General features: G+C 44.9%; 1 protein-coding gene across 1 annotated transcript in view; it reads right to left on the reverse strand.

Moving 5' to 3' along the window:
• Window positions 1-25,504, reverse strand: part of MYOM2 (myomesin 2) — a 197,995-nt gene that overhangs the window by 22,118 nt on the left and 150,373 nt on the right. Inside the window, exon 39 of the mRNA XM_072142322.1 lies at window positions 117-213. Within this exon, the coding sequence (XP_071998423.1) occupies window positions 117-213 (97 nt within the window). The remainder of the gene's footprint in view (window positions 1-116; window positions 214-25,504) is intronic.

A 25,504-nucleotide genomic window follows, 5' to 3' on the forward strand; every position in this document is an offset into this window, starting at 1 on the left:
AATTAATTGATTCAATTTACAATTCAAGTATTTTACCAGATATTCCACCGTCTCAACCTTTGTGTTACACCCTTTTTGTGATATACACGGCTATATTAGAGGTGCACATACAATACCTTTCTCTACTGTTTTATATTTAGCCTTTTCTTCTGGAACTGACACATTTTTCTGTTCGTTATGTCGATATCTTGCTGGTTTACTAGTTGCAATCACCTATTTAAATGGAAAAGTAAGACAAAGGTTATAGAATAGATACATACATTGATTTACATGCAAGCTATGAGCAAGCTGAAGCTGTGGAAGAAAGGGGTGCTTGGAGCAAGGAAGGACAGCAGACTGTGGCAAAACATAAAATGCCAGCTCTAGACCTATATTACCACAATCATATTGCCTGTGGACTATCCATGCATAAATACCTTCTTAATATTATGTGCTGCTATTTATCTCTTAATATGTTGCAATGACTATGGATGCTTAGGTTATATTTAATCTTAAAGAGGGGGTGGGATGATCTGATACTGATCAGTGAGATGAATAATTTAACTTGGCCCTTGAAACCACTAATACACCATTTTTCTCATCTAACTAAAAGTCTTGAATACCCATGACCTGAAATACTCATATCCTGTAAGTTTAACCCCTTAAATGCTGCCGTCATTGGAGACTGAGCAATCTAAAAAGGAGGGGCTTCTCCTGTCAAGAATTAGTACACTCACAGACATAATTTGAGATTATCAATGCATTTATTAAGGTTGTGCCAGAGAAGTGGTCTGATAGAATTCTCAACAGTATTTTACCTATAGTGTAATAAGCTGAAGTACTGCAAGCCATCAAATGATCACATCCAAACAAGCAAGTTCTCCCTCTAAAAGATGGCAATGAAAAACTGAAAAATAAAAAAAAAATATTGTACTTGCTTCATCTGTAAAGACCGACTGGTACAACTGTCATACTATTTATACTGTACAGTGAACACACTGAAAAATGAAAACAAAAGAAAATCCATAAAAAAGCCATCTGTATCTCAAAATGGCAGCAATAACTACTGAATAATAAAACACTAAATAGACGCAATAAAAAAACATCCGTATCTCATAACGGCAATAACTACTGCCGTACTTTCCACAAAAAAAGCCCTAACAAAGCTCACATCAGAAAATTAAAACGCCAAGAGTCTTGAAAAGGAGATGTGCAAAAATGTTTTTGAATAGAGAAAACACGCTAAATGTGTAGATCTCTTGATCGTTACAGCATCATTTTTTTTTCTTCTAGAAAGAGTTAATAAAAGCAACACCAATGTATCTGGACATAGAACTTGTGCTCTTGTATTCAGCAATTACAAAAATGCCAAAAGCTTTCATGCGACAGACATTGTGGGGTTCGGTCAAATCGCGTGATTTTACTCTGAATCTGTGTCGCAAAATCAGCACTTACATGCGCCGGGAAGAAGAAGGTGAGCTCTGGCGGACCTGATCGAGGAAGTGACAGATGCAGGATATTGGGCACACGATCTTTGCGGCAGCTGTGCATTGAAGTTGGGGAACACACCTCGGGGATCGTGCAGGGACGGGTAAGTTAATCTGCCCCAATTTGTGCACAGACTCCTTCCAAATATGAACTCAGCACTTTACATATGCCGCTGGTCTAAAAGGAGGATCTACAAGCCTGAGGCAGAATTGAAGCCATTCTTTAAGACTACAGTTTTGGACTTGTGGGTCCTGTAGTTTTTTATATATAATGTAACAAATTATACTGTTAAGAGTGTTAAATGTCTTTCAAAATATTAAACCAGAAACTGAAAAAGTGTGTAAAAGCAACGAAAAGTACAGCAGGAAATTAGTGTGTAAGTTATTAAGGAATAACCCTTGGGATGTGGGAGCTGGAATGACATCCATTTTAGAAATCAGGCTGTGGTCCTGAAGCCCTTAAATAGGGTTAATAATTGTGCCTCACTACATCTATATGCTATATAGAATACATACATAAGAAACTGCATAAGTTAAATAAGTTCCCTCGACTCACTGAGGTTACACTAGCACAAAAATCACAGCACATTTGTGTTGTGTTCTATTTTGCTGTAAATGGCATCATATTACTGGAACAAAGCAAGACTACACTTGGTGATAAATGTCCATTTTTGACCTCATTAATTAAATGACTACATTTATTATAAAACAAGCACAATATCTAAATTCCATGTGGCCTGTGTCGCTACGACAACAGCATAATAATAATAATAATAACAATAATAATAGTTTTTAGCACATCTTTCTAACTTGTTATCTGTTCACAAATAAAAGCAAACCTGACGTAAAACCCCTTTCTGTAGATTGTTAAAAACCCCCAATTGGTTTATTTGTTTCAGCCTTTACTATGCACTTTATTTTTTCCTCTTTAAAATAAGTAACCTTCTGTTCCGAAATGCTGCAAATCCCAAACTTCCATCTGAGGTCATAAGATTCCAAAGGATTTATACAATGACACCATTACGCTGTCACCTTGTCAGCTATATCCTGCTTTATGCATGATAATATCTTATTATTTTCTGCAGCTGTTCAGTGACATTGACAGTACGACTGAGCCAGCTGCTTCTATGCACTTTCAGTCATTTGTTATCAGACATTGACCTTAATGTGCCCTGTTCTGTTTAATACACAGAGCATGTTTTGATCTACCTCCTAAAAACCAAAAAGTTTAAATATCTTGTTACCTTGTTAAGGCTGACACAGGTACCGTTATCCTTTACTATCACACACACAAAATGTTTTTTATTTAGTCATGGTAAATAAAGTATTCAACCAATGTCATAGCAAAACCAAAAACCTTTATGCCAGGTAGTATAAAGCAACTTTAGATATACAGGCAGTCCCCGGGGTTACATACAAGATAGGTTCTGTACATTTGTTCTTAAGTTGAATTTGTATGTAAGTCGGAACTGTATATTTAATAATAGTAACTCCAGACAAAAAATTTTGGGTCTCTGTAACAATTGAATTTTAAAAATGTTGGGTTGTCACAAGAACCAGGATTAACAATAAAGCTTCATTGCAGACATCTTTGATAACTGTTACAGCTGATCATTGTAGCCCAAGGCTAAAGTACAGTAAATTACCAATATCCGTTTGTAACTAGGGATCATATGCAATTCAGGTGTTCTTAAGTAGGGGATCGTCTGTACTACTATTTCCAGCTCTAAAAATGATAGCAAATCACCACATTATGCCATCATGTTATGGGGACATACGGTAAGTCTGGAATCCCTATCATTATTGATATTTTAATACTGATCCATTGTGCAGTTGTACAGACATGGCTCTTGGTTCAGAACAACCAAATCAGTGTGTTTTGGCCCCTAATTCTCAGTATAAATGGAGGTCACAAAATTTGAATCATCTTCAATTATAAAGTGTAGACATATTCTAGCAATGTACCATCACCAAAGGTGCAACTGTAGAAGATGCAGATATATTACTGCCTTAAAGCCATATGTTCTTTGTCTCATTATACTTAGCAAATCTCTCTCTTTAAGATTATTTTATTATACTCTCAATTTTGAAGTCAATGTTGCTAAAGACTACAGAGCATCATAAAGAACTAGTCATGAAATTACAAGTAATTTAGTACCATTGCAGTAAAATTCTTCAAATGACCTTTAAGTCAGAGAGGCAGAAAAGAGTCAGGTGGCATGACCCTTTCTGACTTAAAATCTGATAATTTCCTATGTCCAATGAGGTACCTTAAGTTGCTACCACCAATAAATATAATAATGTAGCTGGGGTGGGGAAGTAAGAGCTCTCCTCACTAACTTTGTCATTTAAGGCCGTCTATAAGGATACTTATAGCCAATGACGCTCCACTGGGGGATTCGGGGAAGGAAGCTTAAAGACTTGATGCTGGATTGAAACCAAACTAGTACATCTATTCCAGAAGGAACTATAGGCAAACTGTTTTGATGCAGTTGCATCTCTTCAGAACTGGTTTGGCTAAGTGAATCCCCCTTTTTTCAATGGCCATAAGTCTCCACAACCCTACAAGGCGTAAAGAGAGCTCTTACTTCCTGACCCTAGTCAAAAGGCTCTCACTCAGCCAAATCAGTTCCCTACTCTGCAGCTAGCTCACAGCCATAGATGTGCATTATGCATGGACATGGTGGAGTGAGCAGTGAGGAAATAGAGCGGGTCCTCTTGCTGCCCAACTTTGTGGAGTTGCTGCACAGCTCCCTATGGAGAGGGTGGGGGTAAGCAGCCGGCTTGCAACGTACGGCCCCTGTTGGTTCCCACGGATGTGTGAATGGAACCTAAGCAATAGGTCAATAACCTAGTACAGACACGTGGCACTAACTGTTTTCAAATACATTTATTAAAATTATAAATTAATTTGCTTTCAAGCTCTGTACTTTATGATATTAAACATTCAAGGATCTTTATCAGTGTAATGTTAAATCATTCGGAATGAAGAAGGACATGATGGTGATCCTGTAGCTATCCTGGAGAACAAGTTCATGACAGTTTGTGCGACTTAATCCTCTAGTCAGGGTCCCTTCAATTATGGGTTAAATTAAGTGAACGTTGAATTTTATTACATCTTCAACTCTATCTTATAACTTAAAATTTCACAACCCCTTTCCTGGAGCAAATTGTGACACTGATTCAAAACTGAAGTGAGTGGCAAAAAAAAAAAAAAGCAAAATTTAGCAATTGTATATGCAAATGCCAATTTTGGTGAGCAACTCTTCTTCTCTTATTTGTTCTATTTGTGAAATTGGGTTTTCTACAAAGTAAAAGATTCCAAAATCACAAGTGAGGCAGGGTTTGGGCTGATTCAGACTCTCATGGTTGGTCCATGAATTAGGCGGTGCAGTGTCCTTTTTCATTGATCACAGTGCACAGACGGAATTCCATGCATTACAGTGATTTTTTTTCCGCAAGGTCCCCGAATTCATCTGCGCATGCGCCACACTATGCTGACAACTCGCCCTAGGTAGTGTGTCGCATGCACAGATGAATTCGGGGACCTTAGGGCCAGCACTGCTTTATCTGCGCATGTCTGTGCGCATAGCACAAGCGGTGCTGACTGCGCAGGCGCGAGAATGCCAGACGCGGTCAGCGAGAGTTGCGGCAGGTGGGACGTGAGTAGGTGACGTCAACAGTAGGGCCAAGCAAGGGGGCGTTCAAATGAAGACGAAGGGCAGATGAGGGGCGGTAATATTGATTTGAAAATGAGACACTGAGGAGACGTTTCCCGAGGGTGGGGGGGAATATACTCCTCTTCAACCCCGCCCATTTGGCGACTGGAGTAGTCACACTGCACAGGTCTTTCAAAGGTAAAATATAAGTTATCTTTTTCTCTGTAAAGCCGATTCTTGCGATAAAAGATGTTTAGCAGTGTACATGCAATGCTCTATGGGGAAGTGTGGAGGTCTCCTGGTGACAGGTTACCTTTAAGCAGCCAATTATGGCTAGCTGTCCTGATTACATGTGGAGTTCCTGAAGTTCCTCTTCAATTGGCTGTTGCTCGACAATCCCAGAAAAACATCCTTTATATCAGGCCTGTCCTTAGGTTTCCCCAAAAAATCAGCAGAATTCTGTCAGCAGGTACACAGGTTGGCTCTTGAAAATCCAGCAGTTGTAGAGATGTGAGGGAACATCATCCACTGGTTCACCATACGTTAGAGTGCGATAAATGTTAATGTGTAAATCTGTGCTTCCTTTCTAGTTTCAGTTGGCTAACAAAGAGTATGATAGATATCTTTCAAATACGCATTTTACCTGTAATAAATGTTGCAGACGTTCTTTTCTTGATGATCTGTGAAGCTTCTTGAAACAAAGTATGTCATTATGCATCATTCCCTCTGGATAATATGGTTATCATTCAAGGGATGTAACTTGATGCTTTAGTCTGTGTCCAAAGCAGATCGCTTCATTTGTGGTGACATGGTGAGCATGAAGAAATGATTTCAATATTTCAAGAAACAGTAGCTATACAGGACTAGTGTAAAAGCTTGTAATGAGTTTTGTGATAGTTCTTTGATTTTATTATACATCCTAAGATGCATCAAAAACAGTGTAATACTTCATTCTCTAGGTCTTCTGAATAAATACCATGGCAACATTTTATTTTCTAGGCAACTTCAATTTAGTTTTGCTGATTTAACATAAATACCATTGATATTCAGCATGTAATGCATAGAGTTACTGTTAATTCATCACTATATGTTGAGCTATGGGATTTTTTATATTTAAATATATTTTTATATTTCGACAATGATCAAGCTGCCTGTTTTCCGTGATTTGTGATGGAAAGAAGACTTTGTATTGCAGCCTTTTTTCTTTTTGCTCTTGAAGATCATTAACAGTTGGCAGGTAAATATGCAACACATACAATGTACTGCAGAGAGAAGCAATTGCACCACAGTCCTTCTGTGTATCACAAGGTAAGGTAGTATTATATCATACAGAGTATTTTACAATACCAAAAGTGTACCGCTGAGTCCATAATGAATTTTTACTAATGTATCCCCCCCAGTTCCCACATTGAGTCACTCACCATGTTATGGAATTTTTTCTGTTCTGAAGTTTCTTCCTTCTTCAGAGAGGGCACCGGGTCTATCCTCTATATATATTTACCCAAGACTGAAGCATTCACTTCCCATGATGTATTTTACTCTATGATCAAAGATCTCAGCAGCCAATCCAATGAGATTTAAAAAGTTAATTCACTAAGTGCTAGGTACGGATATAGAGATGCTGCTGCTCACCCCCTCCATATTAGCTTGGGCCTGGGATCCGACCCCAAAGTCAAGCCCCAAATTCCTGAACGACATCTCTACTAGTGGTTAAATACTTTTACGCACAAACGGTAGCACCTTCACCAGCTATAACCAACACAAGAACAAGAGAGGATACGTATAATGGACTGCGGTAATGTAAAAAAACTTTATTAATTCACCAGCTATGCCGCCAATCTGCTCCCCTACCTGATCAACCTTTCGACACCTAAGAACTGCTCAAACAATCTGAAACACTGATGCAGTTTCCTTAATAGAGTCTTACCTAATCTTCACTCCCTTCATAAAGTAGAAGTTTCACTGATATGCAAACAAATAGGGGCATTTCAAAGACAAAATAACAGAACAGTCTTGACTGGAGGAGCAGATATTAACCACTGAATAGAGATGAGCGAACATGCTCGTCCGAGCTTGATGCTCGTTCGAGCATTAGCGTACTCGAAACTGCTCGTTGCTCGGACGAATACTTCGCCCGCTCGAGAAAATGGCAGCTCCCGCCGTTTTGCTTTTTGGCGGCCAGAAACAGAGCCAATCACAAGCCAGGAGACTCTGCACTCCACCCAGCATGACGTGGTACCCTTACACGTCGATAGCAGTGGTTGGCTGGCCAGATCAGGTGACCCTGGGATAGACTAGCCGCTGCCCGCGCTGCTCGGATCATTCTGTGTCTGGATGCCGCTAGGGAGAGAGCTGATGCTGGTCAGGGAAAGCGTTAGGGTGTTCTATTAGCTTACTGTTAGGCAGGAGTGATTCTCCAAGAACCCAACAGCCCTTCTTAGGGCTACAATAACGTTCTACTTTTTTTTTTTTTATTTGCATCTAGTACCATTTTGTGAGGAATTAGCAGGGGGACTTGCTACCGTTGTGTTTAGCTCTTAGTGGCACACATATCCACCTCAAACACCAAAGTGGGAAAATTTAGTAGGGGTTGGATTTCAATTAGGCACAGTCTGCCATTTTTCCTTTTTTATTTTACGTTTATTTTGTTTAATAACTCAGTGTCATCTCATCTGGCATAGTAGTGTGCTTTCATACTTGGCTAGAAAATAGCCATAGGAGAATCCAAACGGCTTACGCCTACAGTAGCGTTATATATTTGATTTCTGGTTGATCTGCTGGTGGCTGTACTTGCTGCAGTGCATCTACTAGCCAATTGTGAGCAATTTGTAGTGAGACTTGCGACCGCTGTGTTTTGCGCTTAGTGACGCACATATCCATTGCAAAGACCGAAGTGGGAAAATTAAGTAGGGGTTGGATTTCAATTAGGCACAGTCTGCCATTTGTCCTTTTTTATTTTACGTTTATTTTGTTTAATAACTCAGCGTCATCTCATCTGGCATAGTAGTGTGCTTTCATACTTGGCTAGAAAATAGCCATAGGAGAATCCAAACGGCTTACGCCTACAGTAGCGTTATATATTTGATTTCTGGTTGATCTGCTGGTGGCTGTACTTGCTGCAGTGCATCTACTAGCCAATTGTGAGCAATTTGTAGTGAGACTTGCGACCGCTGTGTTTTGCGCTTAGTGACGCACATATCAATTGCAAAGACCGAAGTGGGAAAATTTAGTAGGGGTTGGATTTCAATTAGGCACAGTCTGCCATTTGTCCTTTTTTATTTTACGTTTATTTTGTTTAATAACTCAGCGTCATCTCATCTGGCATAGTAGTGTGCTTTCATACTTGGCTAGAAAATAGCCATAGGAGAATCCAAACGGCTTACGCCTACAGTAGCGTTATATATTTGATTTCTGGTTGATCTGCTGGTGGCTGTACTTGCTGCAGTGCATCTACTAGCCAATTGTCAGCAATTTGTAGTGAGACTTGCGACCGCTGTGTTTTGCACTTAGTGACGCACATATCCATTGCAAAGACCGAAGTGGGAAAATTTAGTAGGGGTTGGATTTCAATTAGGCACAGTCTGCCATTTGTCCTTTTTTATTTTACGTTTATTTTGTTTAATAACTCAGCGTCATCTCATCTGGCATAGTAGTGTGCTTTCATACTTGGCTAGAAAATAGCCATAGGAGAATCCAAACGGCTTACGCCTACAGTAGCGTTATATATTTGATTTCTGGTTGATCTGCTGGTGGCTGTACTTGCTGCAGTGCATCTACTAGCCAATTGTCAGCAATTTGTAGTGAGACTTGCGACCGCTGTGTTTTGCGCTTAGTGACGCACATATCCATTGCAAAGACCGAAGTGGGAAAATTTAGTAGGGGTTGGATTTCAATTAGGCACAGTCTGCCATTTGTCCTTTTTTATTTTACGTTTATTTTGTTTAATAACTCAGCGTCATCTCATCTGGCATAGTAGTGTGCTTTCATACTTGGCTAGAAAATAGCCATAGGAGAATCCAAACGGCTTACGCCTACAGTAGCGTTATATATTTGATTTCTGGTTGATCTGCTGGTGGCTGTACTTGCTGCAGTGCATCTACTAGCCAATTGTGAGCAATTTGTAGTGAGACTTGCGACCGCTGTGTTTTGCGCTTAGTGACGCACATATCCATTGCAAAGACCGAAGTGGGAAAATTTAGTAGGGGTTGGATTTCAATTAGGCACAGTCTGCCATTTGTCCTTTTTTATTTTACGTTTATTTTGTTTAATAACTCGGTGTCATCTCATCTGGCATAGTAGTGTGCTTTCATACTTGGCTAGAAAATAGCCATAGCAATAGGATAGCATTGTTTGGTTTTAAAAACTCAAAAACACAAAAAAAAAAAAAAAACACAAAAAAAAGTTTAAAAAAAATTAAAGCTATAACTCTCATTTTAAAAATGTTTAACCCGAGGGCTAGGGGTAGAGGACGAGGGCGGGGACGTGGGCGTCCAACTACTGCAGGGGTCAGAGGCCGTGGTCCTGGCCGGGGTGAGACACCACCTGCTTATGAGGGAGCAGGGGAACGCCGCAGAGCTACACTCCCTAGGTTCATGTCTGAAGTTACTGGGACTCGTGGTAGAGCACTGTTGAGGCCAGAACAGTGCGAACAGGTGATGTCGTGGATTGCTGACAATGCTTCGAGCAATTTGTCCACCAGTCAGTCTTCCACGCAGTCCACCCATGTCACCGAAATCGCCACTCCTCCAGCTCCTGCACCTCAGCCTCCTCCCCCCCAGTCTGCCCCCTCCCAGGAAAATTTGGCATTTGAACCGGCATACTCTGAGGAACTGTTTTCTGGACCCTTCCCACAGTCACAAACCACTTGTCCGGTTGCTGCTGAGCAATTTTCCGATGCCCAGGTTTTCCACCAGTCACAGTCTGTGGGTGATGATGACCTTCTTGACGTAGTGGAAGTGTGTAAAGAGGTGTCCGACGATGAGGAGACACGGTTGTCAGACAGTGGGGAAGTTGTTGTCAGGGCAGGAAGTCCGAGGGGGGAGCAGACTGAGGGATCGGAGGATGATGAGGTGACAGACCCAAGCTGGGTTGAGAGGCCGGGTGAACACAGTGCTTCTGAGACGGAGGAGAGTCCTCGACCAGAACAGGTTGGAAGAGGCAGTGGTGGGGCCAGACGGAGAGGCAGGGCCAGAGCTGGTGCATCAGCGCCAAATGTGTCAACTAGTGAAGCTCCCGTGGCGAGGGCTCTTGCGGCGAGGGCTAGATCTTCAGAAGTCTGGAGGTTCTTTAAGGAAACACCGGATGACCGACGGACTGTGGTGTGCAACATTTGCCAAACCAGGCTCAGCAGGGGTTCCACCACCACTAGCTTAACTACCACCAGTATGCGCAGGCATATGAATGCTAAACACCCCACTCAGTGGCAACAAGCCCGTTCACCTCCGGCCGTGCACACCACTGCTCCTACCCCTGTGTCAGCTGATAGTCAGCCCCCTGCCCAGGACCCTGCCACAAAAACCCCATCGTCGCCTCCACGATCCTCCACAGCATCCACCAGCGTTCAGCTCTCCATACCCCAGACGCTGGAGCGGAAACGCAAATATAGTGCAACCCACCCGCACGCCCAAGCCCTTAATGTGCACATCTCCAGATTGCTTAGCCTGGAGATGCTGCCCTATAGGCTAGTAGAGACCGAGGCCTTTCGCAACCTCATGGCGGCGGCCGCCCCTCGGTATTCGGTCCCCAGCCGCCACTACTTTTCCCGATGTGCCGTCCCAGCCCTGCACCAGCACGTGTCAGACAACATCACCCGTGCCCTGACCAACGCCGTTTCTGACAAGGTCCACCTGACCACGGACACGTGGACGAGTGCTGCCGGGCAGGGCCACTATATATCGCTGACGGCACATTGGGTTAACTTGGTGGAGGCTGGGACCGAGTCTGACCCTGGGGCTGGTCATATACTGCCGACGCCGAGGATTGCGGGGCCTACCTCGGTCCAGGTGTTTCAGGCCTACTATGCCTCCTCCTCCTCCCACCCCTCCTCCACCTCCTCCTCCGAACTACCATCCGTGGGCACGGCGCCATCAGTCGGTAGCTCTAGGCACAGCAGCAGTGCCGTTGCTAAGCGACAGCAGGCGGTGCTCAAACTGCTGAGCCTAGGCGATAAAAGGCACACCGCCCAAGAGCTATTACAGGGCATCACGGCGCAGACTGATCTGTGGCTGGCACCGCTGAACCTGAAGCCAGGCATGGTTGTGTGTGACAACGGCCGTAACCTGGTGGCGGCTCTGCAACTCGGCAGACTGACACATGTGCCATGCCTGGCCCATGTGTTAAATCTGATAGTTCAGCGTTTCCTCAAGACATACCCCAATCTGTCAGATTTGCTCACGAAGGTGCGCCGCATCTGTGCGCATTTCAGGAAGTCCAGCACAGATGCTGCCACTCTCAGGGCAGCGCAGCGCCGCCTCCAACTGCCCGCTCACCGACTGTTGTGCGACGTGCCCACGAGGTGGAATTCAACACTGACCATGTTATCCAGAGTTTACCAGCAGCGCCGAGCCATTGTAGACTGCCAGATGTCAACTTCCACCAGAACTGGTAGTCAGGTCAGTCAGCTTCCTCAAGTCTACAATGAGGAGTGGACGTGGATGTCTGATATCTGTCAGGTGCTGAGTAACTTTGAGGAGTCAACACAGATGGTCAGTGGCGATGCCGCCATCATCAGCCTCACCATCCCGCTGCTTGGCCTGTTGAAAAACTCTCTGATCAGCATGAAGTCGGAAGCTTTGCGCTCGTCACAAGAGACGGGGGAAGAAGATTCCCTTGTTGATAGCCAAAGCACCCTTAGGTCTGTTTCTCAGCGCATATCGGAGGAGGTGGAGGTGGAGGAGGATGAGGAGGAAGAGGAGGAGAATGTTGGCGAGACACAAGAGGGGACCATTGTTGAGTCCTTTACTGTTCAGCGTGTATGGGCAGAAGAAGAGGAGTTGGAGGAGTTGGAGGAGGAGGAAATGGACAGTCAGGCCAGTGAGGGGAGTGAATTCTTACGCGTTGGTACTCTGGCGCATATGGCAGATTTCATGCTAGGCTGCCTATCCCGTGACCCTCGCGTTCAAAGAATTTATTCCAGCACCGATTACTGGGTGTTCACTCTCCTGGACCCACGGTACAAGCAAAATCTTTCCACTCTCATCCCTGCAGAGGAAAGGAGTGTGAGAATGCATGAATACCAGCAGGCCCTGGTGCACAAGCTGAAACAGTATTTCCCTTCTGACAGCGCTAGCGGCAGAGTGCGTAGTTCTGCGGGACAAGTAGCGAGGGAGAGTAGGCGAGCAGGCAGCTTGTCCAGCACTGGCAAGGGTACGCTTTACAAGGCTTTTGCCAGCTTTATGTCACCCCAGCAAGACACTGTCACCTGTCCCCAGTCTCGGCAGAGTAGGGCTGATCTTTACAGAAAGATGGTGAGGGAGTACGTAGCTGACCATACCATCGTCCTAAATGATCACACAGCTCCCTACAACTACTGGGTTTCAAAGCTGGACATGTGGCACGAACTGGCGCTGTACGCCTTGGAGGTTCTTGCCTGCCCTGCCGCTAGCGTCTTGTCCGAGCGGGTTTTCAGTGCAGCTGGTGGCATCATCACCGATAAGCGTACACGCCTGTCGACTGACAGCGCTGACAGGCTGACGCTTATTAAGATGAATAAAGCCTGGATTTCTCATAATTTCCAATCTCCACCAGGTGAAGGAAGCTCAACCTGAATAATTGATCCACTCCTCCTCATTTTCCTCCTTCTCCTCCTCTTTGTACAGTAAAGCAGAGGAAACTGGCTATTTTTTGACAGGGCCCACTGGCTCTTGCTATAGTACTTTATGCATTTAATTTTTCTGGAGGGCCACCGACCCGGTCCTCTGTTTTAAACAATTTTTGGGAGTGCCACATACAGGCACTCCATCTATTCAATTTTTCTGGAGGGCCACCGACCCGTTCCTCTGTTTTAAACAATTTTTGGGAGTGCCACATACAGGCACTCAATCTATTCTATTTTTCTGGAGGGCCACCTACCTGCTCCTCTGGTTTGAAAACTTTTTGGGACTGCCACATACAGGCACTCAATCGATTCCATTTTTCTGGAGGGCCACCTACCTGCTCCTCTGGTTTGAAAACTTTTTGGGACTGCCACATACAGGCACTCAATCTATTCTATTTTTCTGGAGGGACACCTACCTGCTCCTCTGGTTTGAAAACTTTTTGGGACTGCCACATACAGGCACTCAATCTATTCAATTTTTCTGGAGGGCCACCTACCTGCTCCTCTGGTTTGAAAACTTTTTGGGACTGCCACATACAGGCACTCAATCTATTCAATTTTTCTGGAGGGACACCTACCTGCTCCTCTGGTTTGAAAACTTTTTGGGACTGCCACATACAGGCACTCAATCTATTCAATTTTTCTGGAGGGCCACCTACCTGCTCCTCTGGTTTGAAAACTTTTTGGGACTGCCACATACAGGCACTCAATCTATTCTATTTTTCTGGAGGGCCACCTACCTGCTCCTCTGGTTTGAAAAATTTTTGGGACTGCCACATACAGGCACTATCCAAATTAAATTGTCTCCATAGCAGCCTCCACACGTTGTCTCCATTGCTACCTCCAAAAGTCGTCCATATAGCTGCCTCCATACATCGTCCCTTTATCAAACGAGGTGTGTCAGGCAGAAATTTGGGTTGTTTTCATGGATTCCACATCAAAGTTGTTAACTTTGTCGCCACCCAGCTGTGTTATCCACAAAATATACTAATAAACTTTTATCATTTACCAATATTATTTCAGCGCTTCTTGCGCATCTGTTTACATTCCCCTCACCCGCCATATCCTAAACTTATAAGAACGCTACTACACTTGATCTTATACAAAAGGTTCTTAGAAGTGCTGTTTGGGGAGTAGCCTAGAGACAGGGGCTTGGATTGGCGAAAGCTCGCCTGGCAGCGGAGCGCCAACTCCATGCCAAGATCCAACTAACATAGTTTTAACTGCAGCACCTTTAATCTACTACTAGTTCACTGCCTCCATACATGGTCCCCTTATCAAACGAGCTGTGTCAGGCAGAATTTTGGGTTGTTTTCATGGCTTCCATGTTAACTTTGTCGCCACCCTGCTGTGTAATCCACAAAATATACTGGCAAACTTTTATCATGTACCGATATTATTTGAGCGCTTCTTGCTCACCTCCTTTGGTTCCTCTCTGCCACCCATTGGTTTGAAGCCTGAGTCCATTTAGGGTATGTCGCCATGCCACTCTCTAGCCTGCTGCCGCTGCCTCTGCATGCCGTCCCCTATAGTGTCAGGGTCAATTATTGCATGTTTTAGATGCTATCTAGCTTCATTCTGTCACTCTGTCATGGCCATGCTGTTGCCCATAATTTTGGCATAATGGTGCGATTAAGCAGCCTCAGAGGCATCCATGCATGCTGCCCCTGCTGTTTCCTGTCCATTTCCGTGGTGTTTCCATCCTTTTCTGAGGTTCCCAGGTGTTTGGCCAAGCTTCCCTGTGCAGAGCCTTGGTCCCCTTGAAAAATGCTCGAGTCTCCCATTGACTTCAATGGGGTTCGTTATTCGAGACGAGCACTCGAGCATCGGGAAAAGTTCGTCTCGAATAACGAGTACCCGAGCATTTTAGTGCTCGCTCATCTCTACCACTGAACCATCAAGACACTTGATGTCTAATTCTATCATAAAATTTCTGTCTAGTGAAGAGAAGGGACCTAAGCCAGCCTTTGTGTTGGCTTGGGAGCAAGACTTTGGGTCAACCATCTCACAATTCAACACTCAACGCATTCTTAAAAATTCCCAGGGTTTCTCTCACTGGACAAGGCCCCAGGAAAACTCATACAAAATCATAACGAGGTTTCACAGAATCCAACAGTCCTTAAGTGAATGGGTTTACTCCCCCATAGCAAATGCTGGAGATGCAATACAACAGGAGCTTCCAATTTACATATTTTTTGGACTTTACATAGATGAAGCCCTTCTGGAAAAAAAATCTCTTGTAGTATTTATCATATTACTTCAATGCATATAAAACTTACACCTGAATCAGTCCTACTCTGGCTACCAAATACCTCCTGGATCCCCAGGAAAAATCACCTTCCTACTATCCTCATACAAGCATGGGAAAATTGGATCAAATAGAGGAGCTGACAGGACCCTCTTCTGTGGTGTAACCTCAATTCTTCTGCTTAACCCGGGTTCCACGCCCCGGTCAACCAACTAAATGACCCTTTTGAACTCACCCTAGATGAAGCAAAGGTTTGCATCTATATATAGACTCACCAATACTTGATCTACTATTGACTTAGAGGCTAAAGAGCTGTGGACCTCTCTGGACCCAATGATCTTTTCCATTGGTTACCTCTAACAAAAACCTTTCAAAAACGTACCCCCTCCCCCCTCCTTCCTTCCCCCTATAACCTACACTTTTCTCCTCTATACAGTCGTATAGGTCCTGCAACACTGTGCTTAGTGCGTTGATGTTTTATTTATTTTTACTTCAAATTGCTGCAAAAATGTAATAAAATTGCAGCCCTGCTGCTGCACTGGAAGCTGAAAGGTAGATCTGGTGGCAGTTTTCTGTAATGTATTCTAGTCTAATCTTTTTCTTTAATTTAAACTTTTGTGCCCCCGATCCTCTTTTATCTAAGATATATGCAAATTTCTTAAGAGGCTGCTAGCCTCTTTCAATCCATCCTACCCTCTGGCTTCTCAGATGAGGCCGCATAGCTACCATAGTTGGCTACAAGTTGGAGCTACTGGGCATGTGCAGGACCCACTAGTACACTTTAGTAACCTCTTAAGATACACTGTGCAATGTCTATTGTAATAGAAGCAGAAAATTTGTATTATATTTAACAATGACAGTGAACGGATATAGGATAAGACAGCCAACTTGAATAAACTAGATCAAGGAGTAATGCTGCTTCAGAGGGGAATGCTTTTGATGACATTGTACAGTGGAACGCATCACCGATGCGCATAGGGTGGAGCGATAAAATGGCGCTAAGGCTCTTGTACTGGGGGGTTGGAAGGTAAAATAATCAGCCAGAGATGGTAGGCTTCTGGAATAATATTGCTAAAAGTGAGGATCTTGTGTCCGTTCCGGTTGGCAGCAGCGGTTGTAATGATCATTACAACCGCTGCTGCCAACCGGAACGGACACAAGATCCTCACTTTTAGCAATATTATTCCAGAAGCCTACCATCTCTGGCTGATTATTTTACCTTCCAACCCCCCAGTACAAGAGCCTTAGCGCCATTTTATCGCTCCACCCTATGCGCATCGGTGATGCGTTCCACTGTCCAATATCCATCCGGAGTCGTGTATCCCCAAAAGGAGTAAGGATCGACACCGGGAGCGAGGCTGCATGAGGACGCCAACGGCTTTTTGCCATCATAAACGATTACACAGAGTTGTGCCTGCCAGCACAACTCTAACAGGTGAGCAGTTTTACTACTACTCCCATTTGCCCAACTGGTACTAAGGATACTGCACTATAGGAGCGCCCCTTCTCCATTCCTCTTTCAGATACGTTTGATGACATTGTGAGGAATGAATAGGGTATCGAAGCCTACCCTTGAACACCATCCGCAGATTTACTGAATACTCTTCAATTTATCCACACTATAGATTTAAACATTTCTGAAGCTATCTACTGGTCAAAGCACTGTACTAGTTTACCTTCCACATGAACTAAGCACAAAGCACGTCAACAATATTTGAGGTTAGTGCTGCAATGTGTACCACATGGTTTAATGGTTTACTATACTAGTATAGTTTTATTATAAAGCATATTGATTACATTGTGTATGTACTGTATAACAGGAGTCAAAATCTACTTTAAATCACTAACTTTCATGTATAGACCAGCTATAAAATTGCAGCCCTGTAACACAAATCCACTGTTTATTGCAGTTTATGAATGTTCAAAACTCTATGAACTGTATTTCATTTTGTTATCCTTGTAGCATTTATGGATTTCTTTTTTCTTACCTCCAGCTTAGAAAGAACTTTATCCTTGCAGATAGAATTTGTGTGTTCAAGTCTTTACAAAAACTATTGTTATTATGAAAGGTGATTATTTCTCAAGCATTCTGAGACTAGCACATGGAAACGTAACAAATCTCTTCTGTCCAATAATACAATTAAACAGAGAATCCAAATGTAACTAAGGCTTTCAAGGCTGATGATACATTATCTCAATCCCTAGGCAATAGATTACAGCGCATAAGATGTTTGGACATACAAGAATGACATAAAATAAGATACAAATTAACTCTTGTTTTACCATATATTTAAATGCTAGAGTTTGCTTGAATATTATGTGCTGAAAAGGAAAAGAAATATTGTGGAAATTAGGTAGAAAAGGATATTTTATCCACTTAAGAACCAAGGTCATTTGAGCCTTGATGACAAAGACTTATATGTAAAAACTGCCATGTGTCACTTTATCCAGTAATAACCTTCGAACTCTTATTCTTTCACAAGCGATCTTGAGACTAGTAGATTGAGTACAGTTTTTACATGATATGTTTTACTTAAAGGGGTATTCCGGGAATATGAATGTCCGACACAAAAAGCATAATGAAATAAATAAATGAATACAACAATACTCAATGTAATTAGTCGCAAAAAGAAGCTTAATTAGTTTGATTTTATGATTTACTAAATTTAAGGCCTCTCTAAAGTAGGTGGAGTTATTACTAAGATGGCCGCCACTGGAAAATACAAGTTCCATGATCCTTTAGTTCTCAGTAACTCCTCCCACCTCTTATGCTCTGCTCTCAGTGATGATGTAACAGACTTTCTTGCTCTGTTACCATAGTAATGATGTGTAACTGCCATCACCACAACACTGGCCATACTGGATGCACTGCAACCAACCAACTACAGCCAAACATAGTGTTGATCACATGTTCTGCCCAGGCAGGTGCAGGACATGTGATGTGGACATGTGACCAGCGGCCATCTTGTGTCCTGTGTATGCTCTGCAACGGACCGCGCGGAGGAAATTAACGGACTGATTAAAGGGCCAGTAGTATTTTAATTCTTCATTACAGTCTATGTCAGCAGCATTTTTCATCTAAGGGGAGCAAAATTTTAAATAACAACTAATTACACATTAGCTTATATTTTGAGTGCCCATTTGTATATGAATTATGTTTATTCCTGGAATACCCCTTTAAGGTTAGGCCCCTTTTACACAACATGTATAGAAGCCATATGCTAGCCCTAAGAATGGAAGCTAGCATACGCCCACCATACGACCACCATTGTGCACGGTACATTACAATGAAAACATGCATGTGTAACAACACTGTGCCATTTCCAAAAGATAGAGCTAATACTCAACCCTCCACTTCTCCAGCCGTTTTCATGCTACACCCGGGCCGCGGCTTGGGGGTAGCAGATGTTAGCGTGAAGGCAGTTCTAATGGTATATTTTCATTGATACGTTTTGCATTTATTTATTAAAGAAGGGAAAATTTGGCAACAACTTTGAAAAAATCTGGATCAATTATTTTATTTCTTTAAAAGTCCTATTAATAAAAGCCCACCACACATTGACCAATTTAAAAAAAATCACACAAATAGAGAAGTAACCTGTAGTTTTGGTACAGAACCAGGCAAATAATGGATGGAGTTCCATTAAAGGGGTATTCCCATTTAAACAAGTAAATGCTATTGTTTGTGTAATGAAAAGTCATACAATTCCCCAATATACTTTCTGTATATATTACTCCTTGTTTTCTAGATCTCTGCTGCTGTCCTTCTATAGAAAGCGCCATTGCTTACTTCCAGTGGACACACAGGTTTGCGACTCGTTATATCACACGGCTCTGATTTCTCTCTATGATACTAACGAGCAGTGCACCTGTGTGGCCACAGTCAGATTTCCATACACTGGAAATAAACATTGAAGATTTCTACAGAAATTATATTGTATAAATGTATATTGGAAAAATGTTTAATTTTTATCACACAAACAATAACATTAATTTGCTGAAGTGGGAACACCCCTTTAAGCTTTTGTAAGGAATTTTCAGGTGTCATGACATGTTTGCGGAGATCCTGAGGCACCAAATTTGCAGAAACCCCCAACAAATGACCTAATTTTGTAAACTAAGCCCCTCAAGATTTTTATCAAAGGATATGTCAGTATCGGAATCTGCAGAGACTGCCATATGTAGGGACCATTCCAGGGGTTCATTCTTTAGTCTTTTTTCTTGTATGGTATTGTAGGCTCCCATAGCATATCCGTATTAGAGATGAGCGAACACTAAAATGCTCGGGTACTCGTTATTCGAGACGAACTTTTCCCGATGCTCGAGTGCTCGTCTCGAATAACGAACCCCATTGAAGTCAATGGGAGACTCGAGCATTTTTCAAGGGGACCAAGGCTCTGCACAGGGAAGCTTGGCCAAACACCTGGGAACCTCAGAAAAGGATGGAAACACCACGGAAATGGACAGGAAACAGCAGGGGCAGCATGCATGGATGCCTCTGAGGCTGCTTAAACGCACCATTATGCCAAAATTATGGGCAACAGCATGGCCATGACAGAGTGACAGAATGAAGCTAGATAGCATCTAAAACATGCAATAATTGACCCTGACACTATAGGGGACGGCATGCAGAGGCAGCGGCAGCAGGCTAGAGAGTGTCATGGCGACATACCCTAAATGGACTCAGGCTTCAAACCAATGGGTGGCAGAGAGGAACCAAAGGAGGTGAGCAAGAAGTGCTCAAATAATATCGGTACATGATAAAAGTTTGCCAGTATATTTTGTGGATTACACAGCAGGGTGGCGACAAAGTTAACATGGAAGCCATGAAAACAACCCAAAATTCTGCCTGACACAGCTCGTTTGATAAGGGGACCATGTATGGAGGCAGTGAACTAGTAGTAGATTAAAGGTGCTGCAGTTAAAACTATGTTAGTTGGATCTTGGCATGGAGCTGGCGCTCCGCTGCCAGGCGAGCTTTCGCCAATCCAAGCCCCTGTCTCTAGGCTACTCCCCAAACAGCACTTTTGTATAAGATCAAGTGTAGTAGCGTTCTTATAAGTTTAGGATATGCCGGGTGAGGGGAATGTAAACAGATACGCAAGAAGCGCATGATGCGCATGGAGCTGGCGCTCCGCTGCCAGGCGAGCTTTCGCCAATCCAAGCCCCTGTCTCTAGGCTACTCCCCAAACAGCACTTTTGTATAAGATCAAGTGTAGTAGCGTTCTTATAAGTTTAGGATATGCCGGGTGAGGGGAATGTAAACAGATACGCAAGAAGCGCATGATGCGCATGGAGCTGGCGCTCCGCTGCCAGGCGAGCTTTCGCCAATCCAAGCCCCTGTCTCTAGGCTACTCCCCAAACAGCACTTTTGTATAAGATCAAGTGTAGTAGCGTTCTTATAAGTTTAGGATATGCCGGGTGAGGGGAATGTAAACAGATGCGCAAGAAGCGCATGATGCGCATGGAGCTGGCGCTCCGCTGCCAGGCGAGCTTTCGCAAATCCAAGCCCCTGTCTCTAGGCTACTCCCCAAACAGCACTTTTGTATAAGATCAAGTGTAGTAGCGTTCTTATAAGTTTAGGATATGCCGGGTGAGGGGAATGTAAACAGATGCGCAAGAAGCGCATGATGCGCATGGAGCTGGCGCTCCGCTGCCAGGCGAGCTTTCGCAAATCCAAGCCCCTGTCTCTAGGCTACTCCCCAAACAGCACTTTTGTATAAGATCAAGTGTAGTAGCGTTCTTATAAGTTTAGGATATGGCGGGTGAGGGGAATGTAAACAGATGCGCAAGAAGCGCTGAAATAATATCCCTAAATGGTAAAAGTTTGCAAGTATATTTTGTGGATTACACAGCAGGGTGGCGACAAAGTTAACAACTTTGATGTGGAATCCATGAAAACAACCCAAATTTCTGCCTGACACACCTCGTTTGATAAAGGGACGATGTATGGAGGCAGCTATATGGACGACTTTTGGAGGTAGCAATGGAGACAACGTGTGGAGGCTGCTATGGAGACAATTTAATTTGGATAGTGCCTGTATGTGGCAGTCCCAAACATTTTTCAAACCAGAGGAGCAGGTAGGTGGCCCTCCAGTAAAATGGGATAGATTGAGTGCCTGTATGTGGCAGTCCCAAAAATTGTTCAAACCAGAGGAGCAGGTAGGTGGCCCTCCAGTAAAATGGAATAGATTGAGTGCCTGTATGTGGCAGTCCCAAAAATTGTTCAAACCAGAGGAGCAGGTAGGTGGCCCTGCAGTAAAATGGAATAGATTGAGTGCCTGTATGTGGCAGTCCCAAAAATGTTTCAAACCAGAGGAGCAGGTAGGTGGCCCTCCAGTAAAATGGGATAGATTGAGTGCCTGTATGTGGCAGTCCCAAAAATGTTTCAAACCAGAGGAGCAGGTAGGTGGCCCTCCAGTAAAATGGAATAGATTGAGTGCCTGTATGTGGCAGTCCCAAAAATTGTTCAAACCAGAGGAGCAGGTAGGTGGCCCTGCAGTAAAATGGAATAGATTGAGTGCCTGTATGTGGCAGTCCCAAAAATGTTTCAAACCAGAGGAGCAGGTAGGTGGCCCTCCAGTAAAATGGAATAGATTGAGTGCCTGTATGTGGCAGTCCCAAAAATTCTTCAAACCAGAGGAGCAGGTAGGTGGCCCTGCAGTAAAATGGAATAGATTGAGTGCCTGTATGTGGCAGTCCCAAAAATGTTTCAAACCAGAGGAGCAGGTAGGTGGCCCTCCAGTAAAATGGGATAGATTGAGTGCCTGTATGTGGCAGTCCCAAAAATGTTTCAAACCAGAGGAGCAGGTAGGTGGCCCTCCAGTAAAATGGAATAGATTGAGTGCCTGTATGTGGCAGTCCCAAAAATTGTTCAAACCAGAGGAGCAGGTAGGTGGCCCTGCAGTAAAATGGAATAGATTGAGTGCCTGTATGTGGCAGTCCCAAAAATGTTTCAAACCAGAGGAGCAGGTAGGTGGCCCTCCAGTAAAATGGAATAGATTGAGTGCCTGTATGTGGCAGTCCCAAAAATGTTTCAAACCAGAGGAGCAGGTAGGTGGCCCTCCAGTAAAATGGAATAGATTGAGTGCCTGTATGTGGCAGTCCCAAAAATTCTTCAAACCAGAGGAGCAGGTAGGTGGCCCTCCAGTAAAATGGAATAGATTGAGTGCCTGTATGTGGCAGTCCCAAAAATTGTTCAAACCAGAGGACCGGGTAGGTGGCCCTCCAGAAAAATGGAATAGATTGAGTGCCTGTATGTGGCACTCACAAAAATTGTTTCAAACAGAGGACCGGGTAGGTGGCCCTCCAGAAAAATTAAATGCATGAAGTACTATAGCAAGAGCCAGTGGGCCCTGTCAAAAAATAGCCATTTTCCTCTGCTTTACTGTACAAAGAGGAGGAGAAGGAGGAAAATGAGGAGGAGGAGGAGGAGTGGATCAATTATTCAGGTTGAGCTTCCTTCACCTGGTGGAGATTGGAAATTCTGAGAAATCCAGCCTTTATTCATTTTAATAAGCGTCAGCCTGTCAGCGCTGTCAGTCGACAGGCGTGTACGCTTATCGGTGATGATGCCACCAGCTGCACTGAAAACCCGCTCGGACAAGACGCTAGCGGCAGGGCAGGCAAGAACCTCCAAGGCGTACAGCGCCAGTTCGTGCCACATGTCCAGCTTTGAAACCCAGTAGTTGTAGGGAGCTGTGTGATCATTTAGGACGATGGTATGGTCAGCTACGTACTCCCTCACCATCTTTCTGTAAAGATCAGCCCTACTCTGCCGAGACTGGGGACAGGTGACAGTGTCTTGCTGGGGTGACATAAAGCTGGCAAAAGCCTTGTAAAGCGTACCCTTGCCAGTGCTGGACAAGCTGCCTGCTCGCCTACTCTCCCTCGCTACTTGTCCCGCAGAACTACGCACTCTGCCGCTAGCGCTGTCAGAAGGGAAATACTGTTTCAGCTTGTGCACCAGGGCCTGCTGGTATTCATGCATTCTCACACTCCTTTCCTCTGCAGGGATGAGAGTGGCAAGATTTTGCTTGTACCGTGGGTCCAGGAGAGTGAACACCCAGTAATCGGTGCTGGAATAAATTCTTTGAACGCGAGGGTCACGGGATAGGCAGCCTAGCATGAAATCTGCCATATGCGCCAGAGTACCAACGCGTAAGAATTCACTCCCCTCACTGGCCTGACTGTCCATTTCCTCCTCCTCCAACTCCTCCAACTCCTCTTCTTCTGCCCATACACGCTGAACAGTGAAGGACTCAACAATGGTCCCCTCTTGTGTCTCGCCAACATTCTCCTCCTCTTCCTCCTCATCCTCCTCCACCTCCACCTCCTCCGATATGCGCTGAGAAACAGACCTCAGGGTGCTTTGGCTATCAACAAGGGAATATTCTTCCCCCGTCTCTTGTGACGAGCGCAAAGCTTCCGACTTCATGCTGACCAGAGAGTTTTTCAACAGGCCAAGCAGCGGGATGGTGAGGCTGATGATGGCGGCATCGCCACTGACCATCTGTGTTGACTCCTCAAAGTTACTCAGCACCTGACAGATATCAGACATCCACGTCCACTCCTCATTGTAGACTTGAGGAAGCTGACTGACCTGACTACCAGTTCTGGTGGAAGTTGACATCTGGCAGTCTACAATCGCTCTGCGCTGCTGGTAAACTCTGGATAACATGGTCAGTGTTGAATTCCACCTCGTGGGCACGTCGCACAACAGTCGGTGAGCGGGCAGTTAGAGGCGGCGCTGCGCTGCCCTGAGAGTGGCAGCATCTGGGCTGGACTTCCTGAAATGCGCACAGATGCGGCGCACCTTCGTGAGCAAATCAGACAGATTGGGGTATGTCTTGAGGAAACGCTGCACTATCAGATTTAACACATGGGCCAGGCATGGCACATGTGTCAGTCTGCCGAGTTGCAGAGCCGCCACCAGGTTACGGCCGTTGTCACACACAACCATTCCCGGCTTGAGGTTCAGCGGTGCCAGCCACAGATCAGTCTGCGCCGTGATGCCCTGTAATAGCTCTTGGGCGGTGTGCCTTTTGTCGCCTAGGCTCAGCAGTTTGAGCACCGCCTGCTGTCGCTTAGCGACGGCACTGCTGCTGTGCCTAGAGCTACCGACTGATGGCGCCGTGCCCACGGATGGTAGTTCGGAGGAGGAGGTGGAGGAGGGGTGGGAGGAGGAGGAGGCATAGTAGGCCTGAAACACCTGGACCGAGGTAGGCCCCGCAATCCTCGGCGTCGGCAGTATATGAGCAGCCCCAGGGTCAGTCTCGGTCCCAGCCTCCACCAAGTTAACCCAATGTGCCGTCAGCGATATATAGTGGCCCTGCCCGGCAGCACTCGTCCACGTGTCCGTGGTCAGGTGGACCTTGTCAGAAACGGCGTTGGTCAGGGCACGGATGATGTTGTCTGACACGTGCTGGTGCAGGGCTGGGACGGCACATCGGGAAAAGTAGTGGCGGCTGGGGACCGAATACCGAGGGGCGGCCGCCGCCATGAGGTTGCGAAAGGCCTCGGTCTCTACTAGCCTATAGGGCAGCATCTCCAGGCTAAGCAATCTGGAGATGTGCACATTAAGGGCTTGGGCGTGCGGGTGGGTTGCACTATATTTGCGTTTCCGCTCCAGCGTCTGGGGTATGGAGAGCTGAACGCTGGTGGATGCTGTGGAGGATCGTGGAGGCGACGATGGGGTTTTTGTGGCAGGGTCCTGGGCAGGGGGCTGACTAGCAGCTGACACAGGGGAAGGAGCAGTGGTGTGCACGGCCGGAGGTGAACGGGCTTGTTGCCACTGAGTGGGGTGCTTAGCATTCATATGCCTGCGCATACTGGTGGTAGTTAAGCTAGTAGTGGTGGAACCCCTGCTGAGCCTGGTTTGGCAAATGTTGCACACCACAGTCCGTCGGTCATCCGGTGTTTCCTTAAAGAACCTCCACACTTCTGAAGATCTAGCCCTCGCCGCAAGAGCCCTCACCACGGGAGCTTCACTAGTTGACAGTGGCGCTGATGCACCAGCTCTGGCCCTGCCTCTCCGTCTGGCCCCACCACTGCCTCTTCCAACCTGTTCAGGTCGAGGACTCTCCTCCGTCTCAGAAGCACTGTGTTCACCCGGCCTCTCAACCCAGCTTGGGTCTGTCACCTCATCATCCTCCGATCCCTCAGTCTGCTCCCCCCTCGGACTTCCTGCCCTGACAACAACTTCCCCACTGTCTGACAACCGTGTCTCCTCATCGTCGGACACCTCTTTACACACTTCCACTACGTCAAGAAGGTCATCATCACCCACAGACTGTGACTGGTGGAAAACCTGGGC

Source organism: Engystomops pustulosus, chromosome 3 (assembly GCF_040894005.1).
Source record: "Engystomops pustulosus chromosome 3, aEngPut4.maternal, whole genome shotgun sequence".
Taxonomy (NCBI): Eukaryota; Metazoa; Chordata; class Amphibia; order Anura; family Leptodactylidae; genus Engystomops; species Engystomops pustulosus.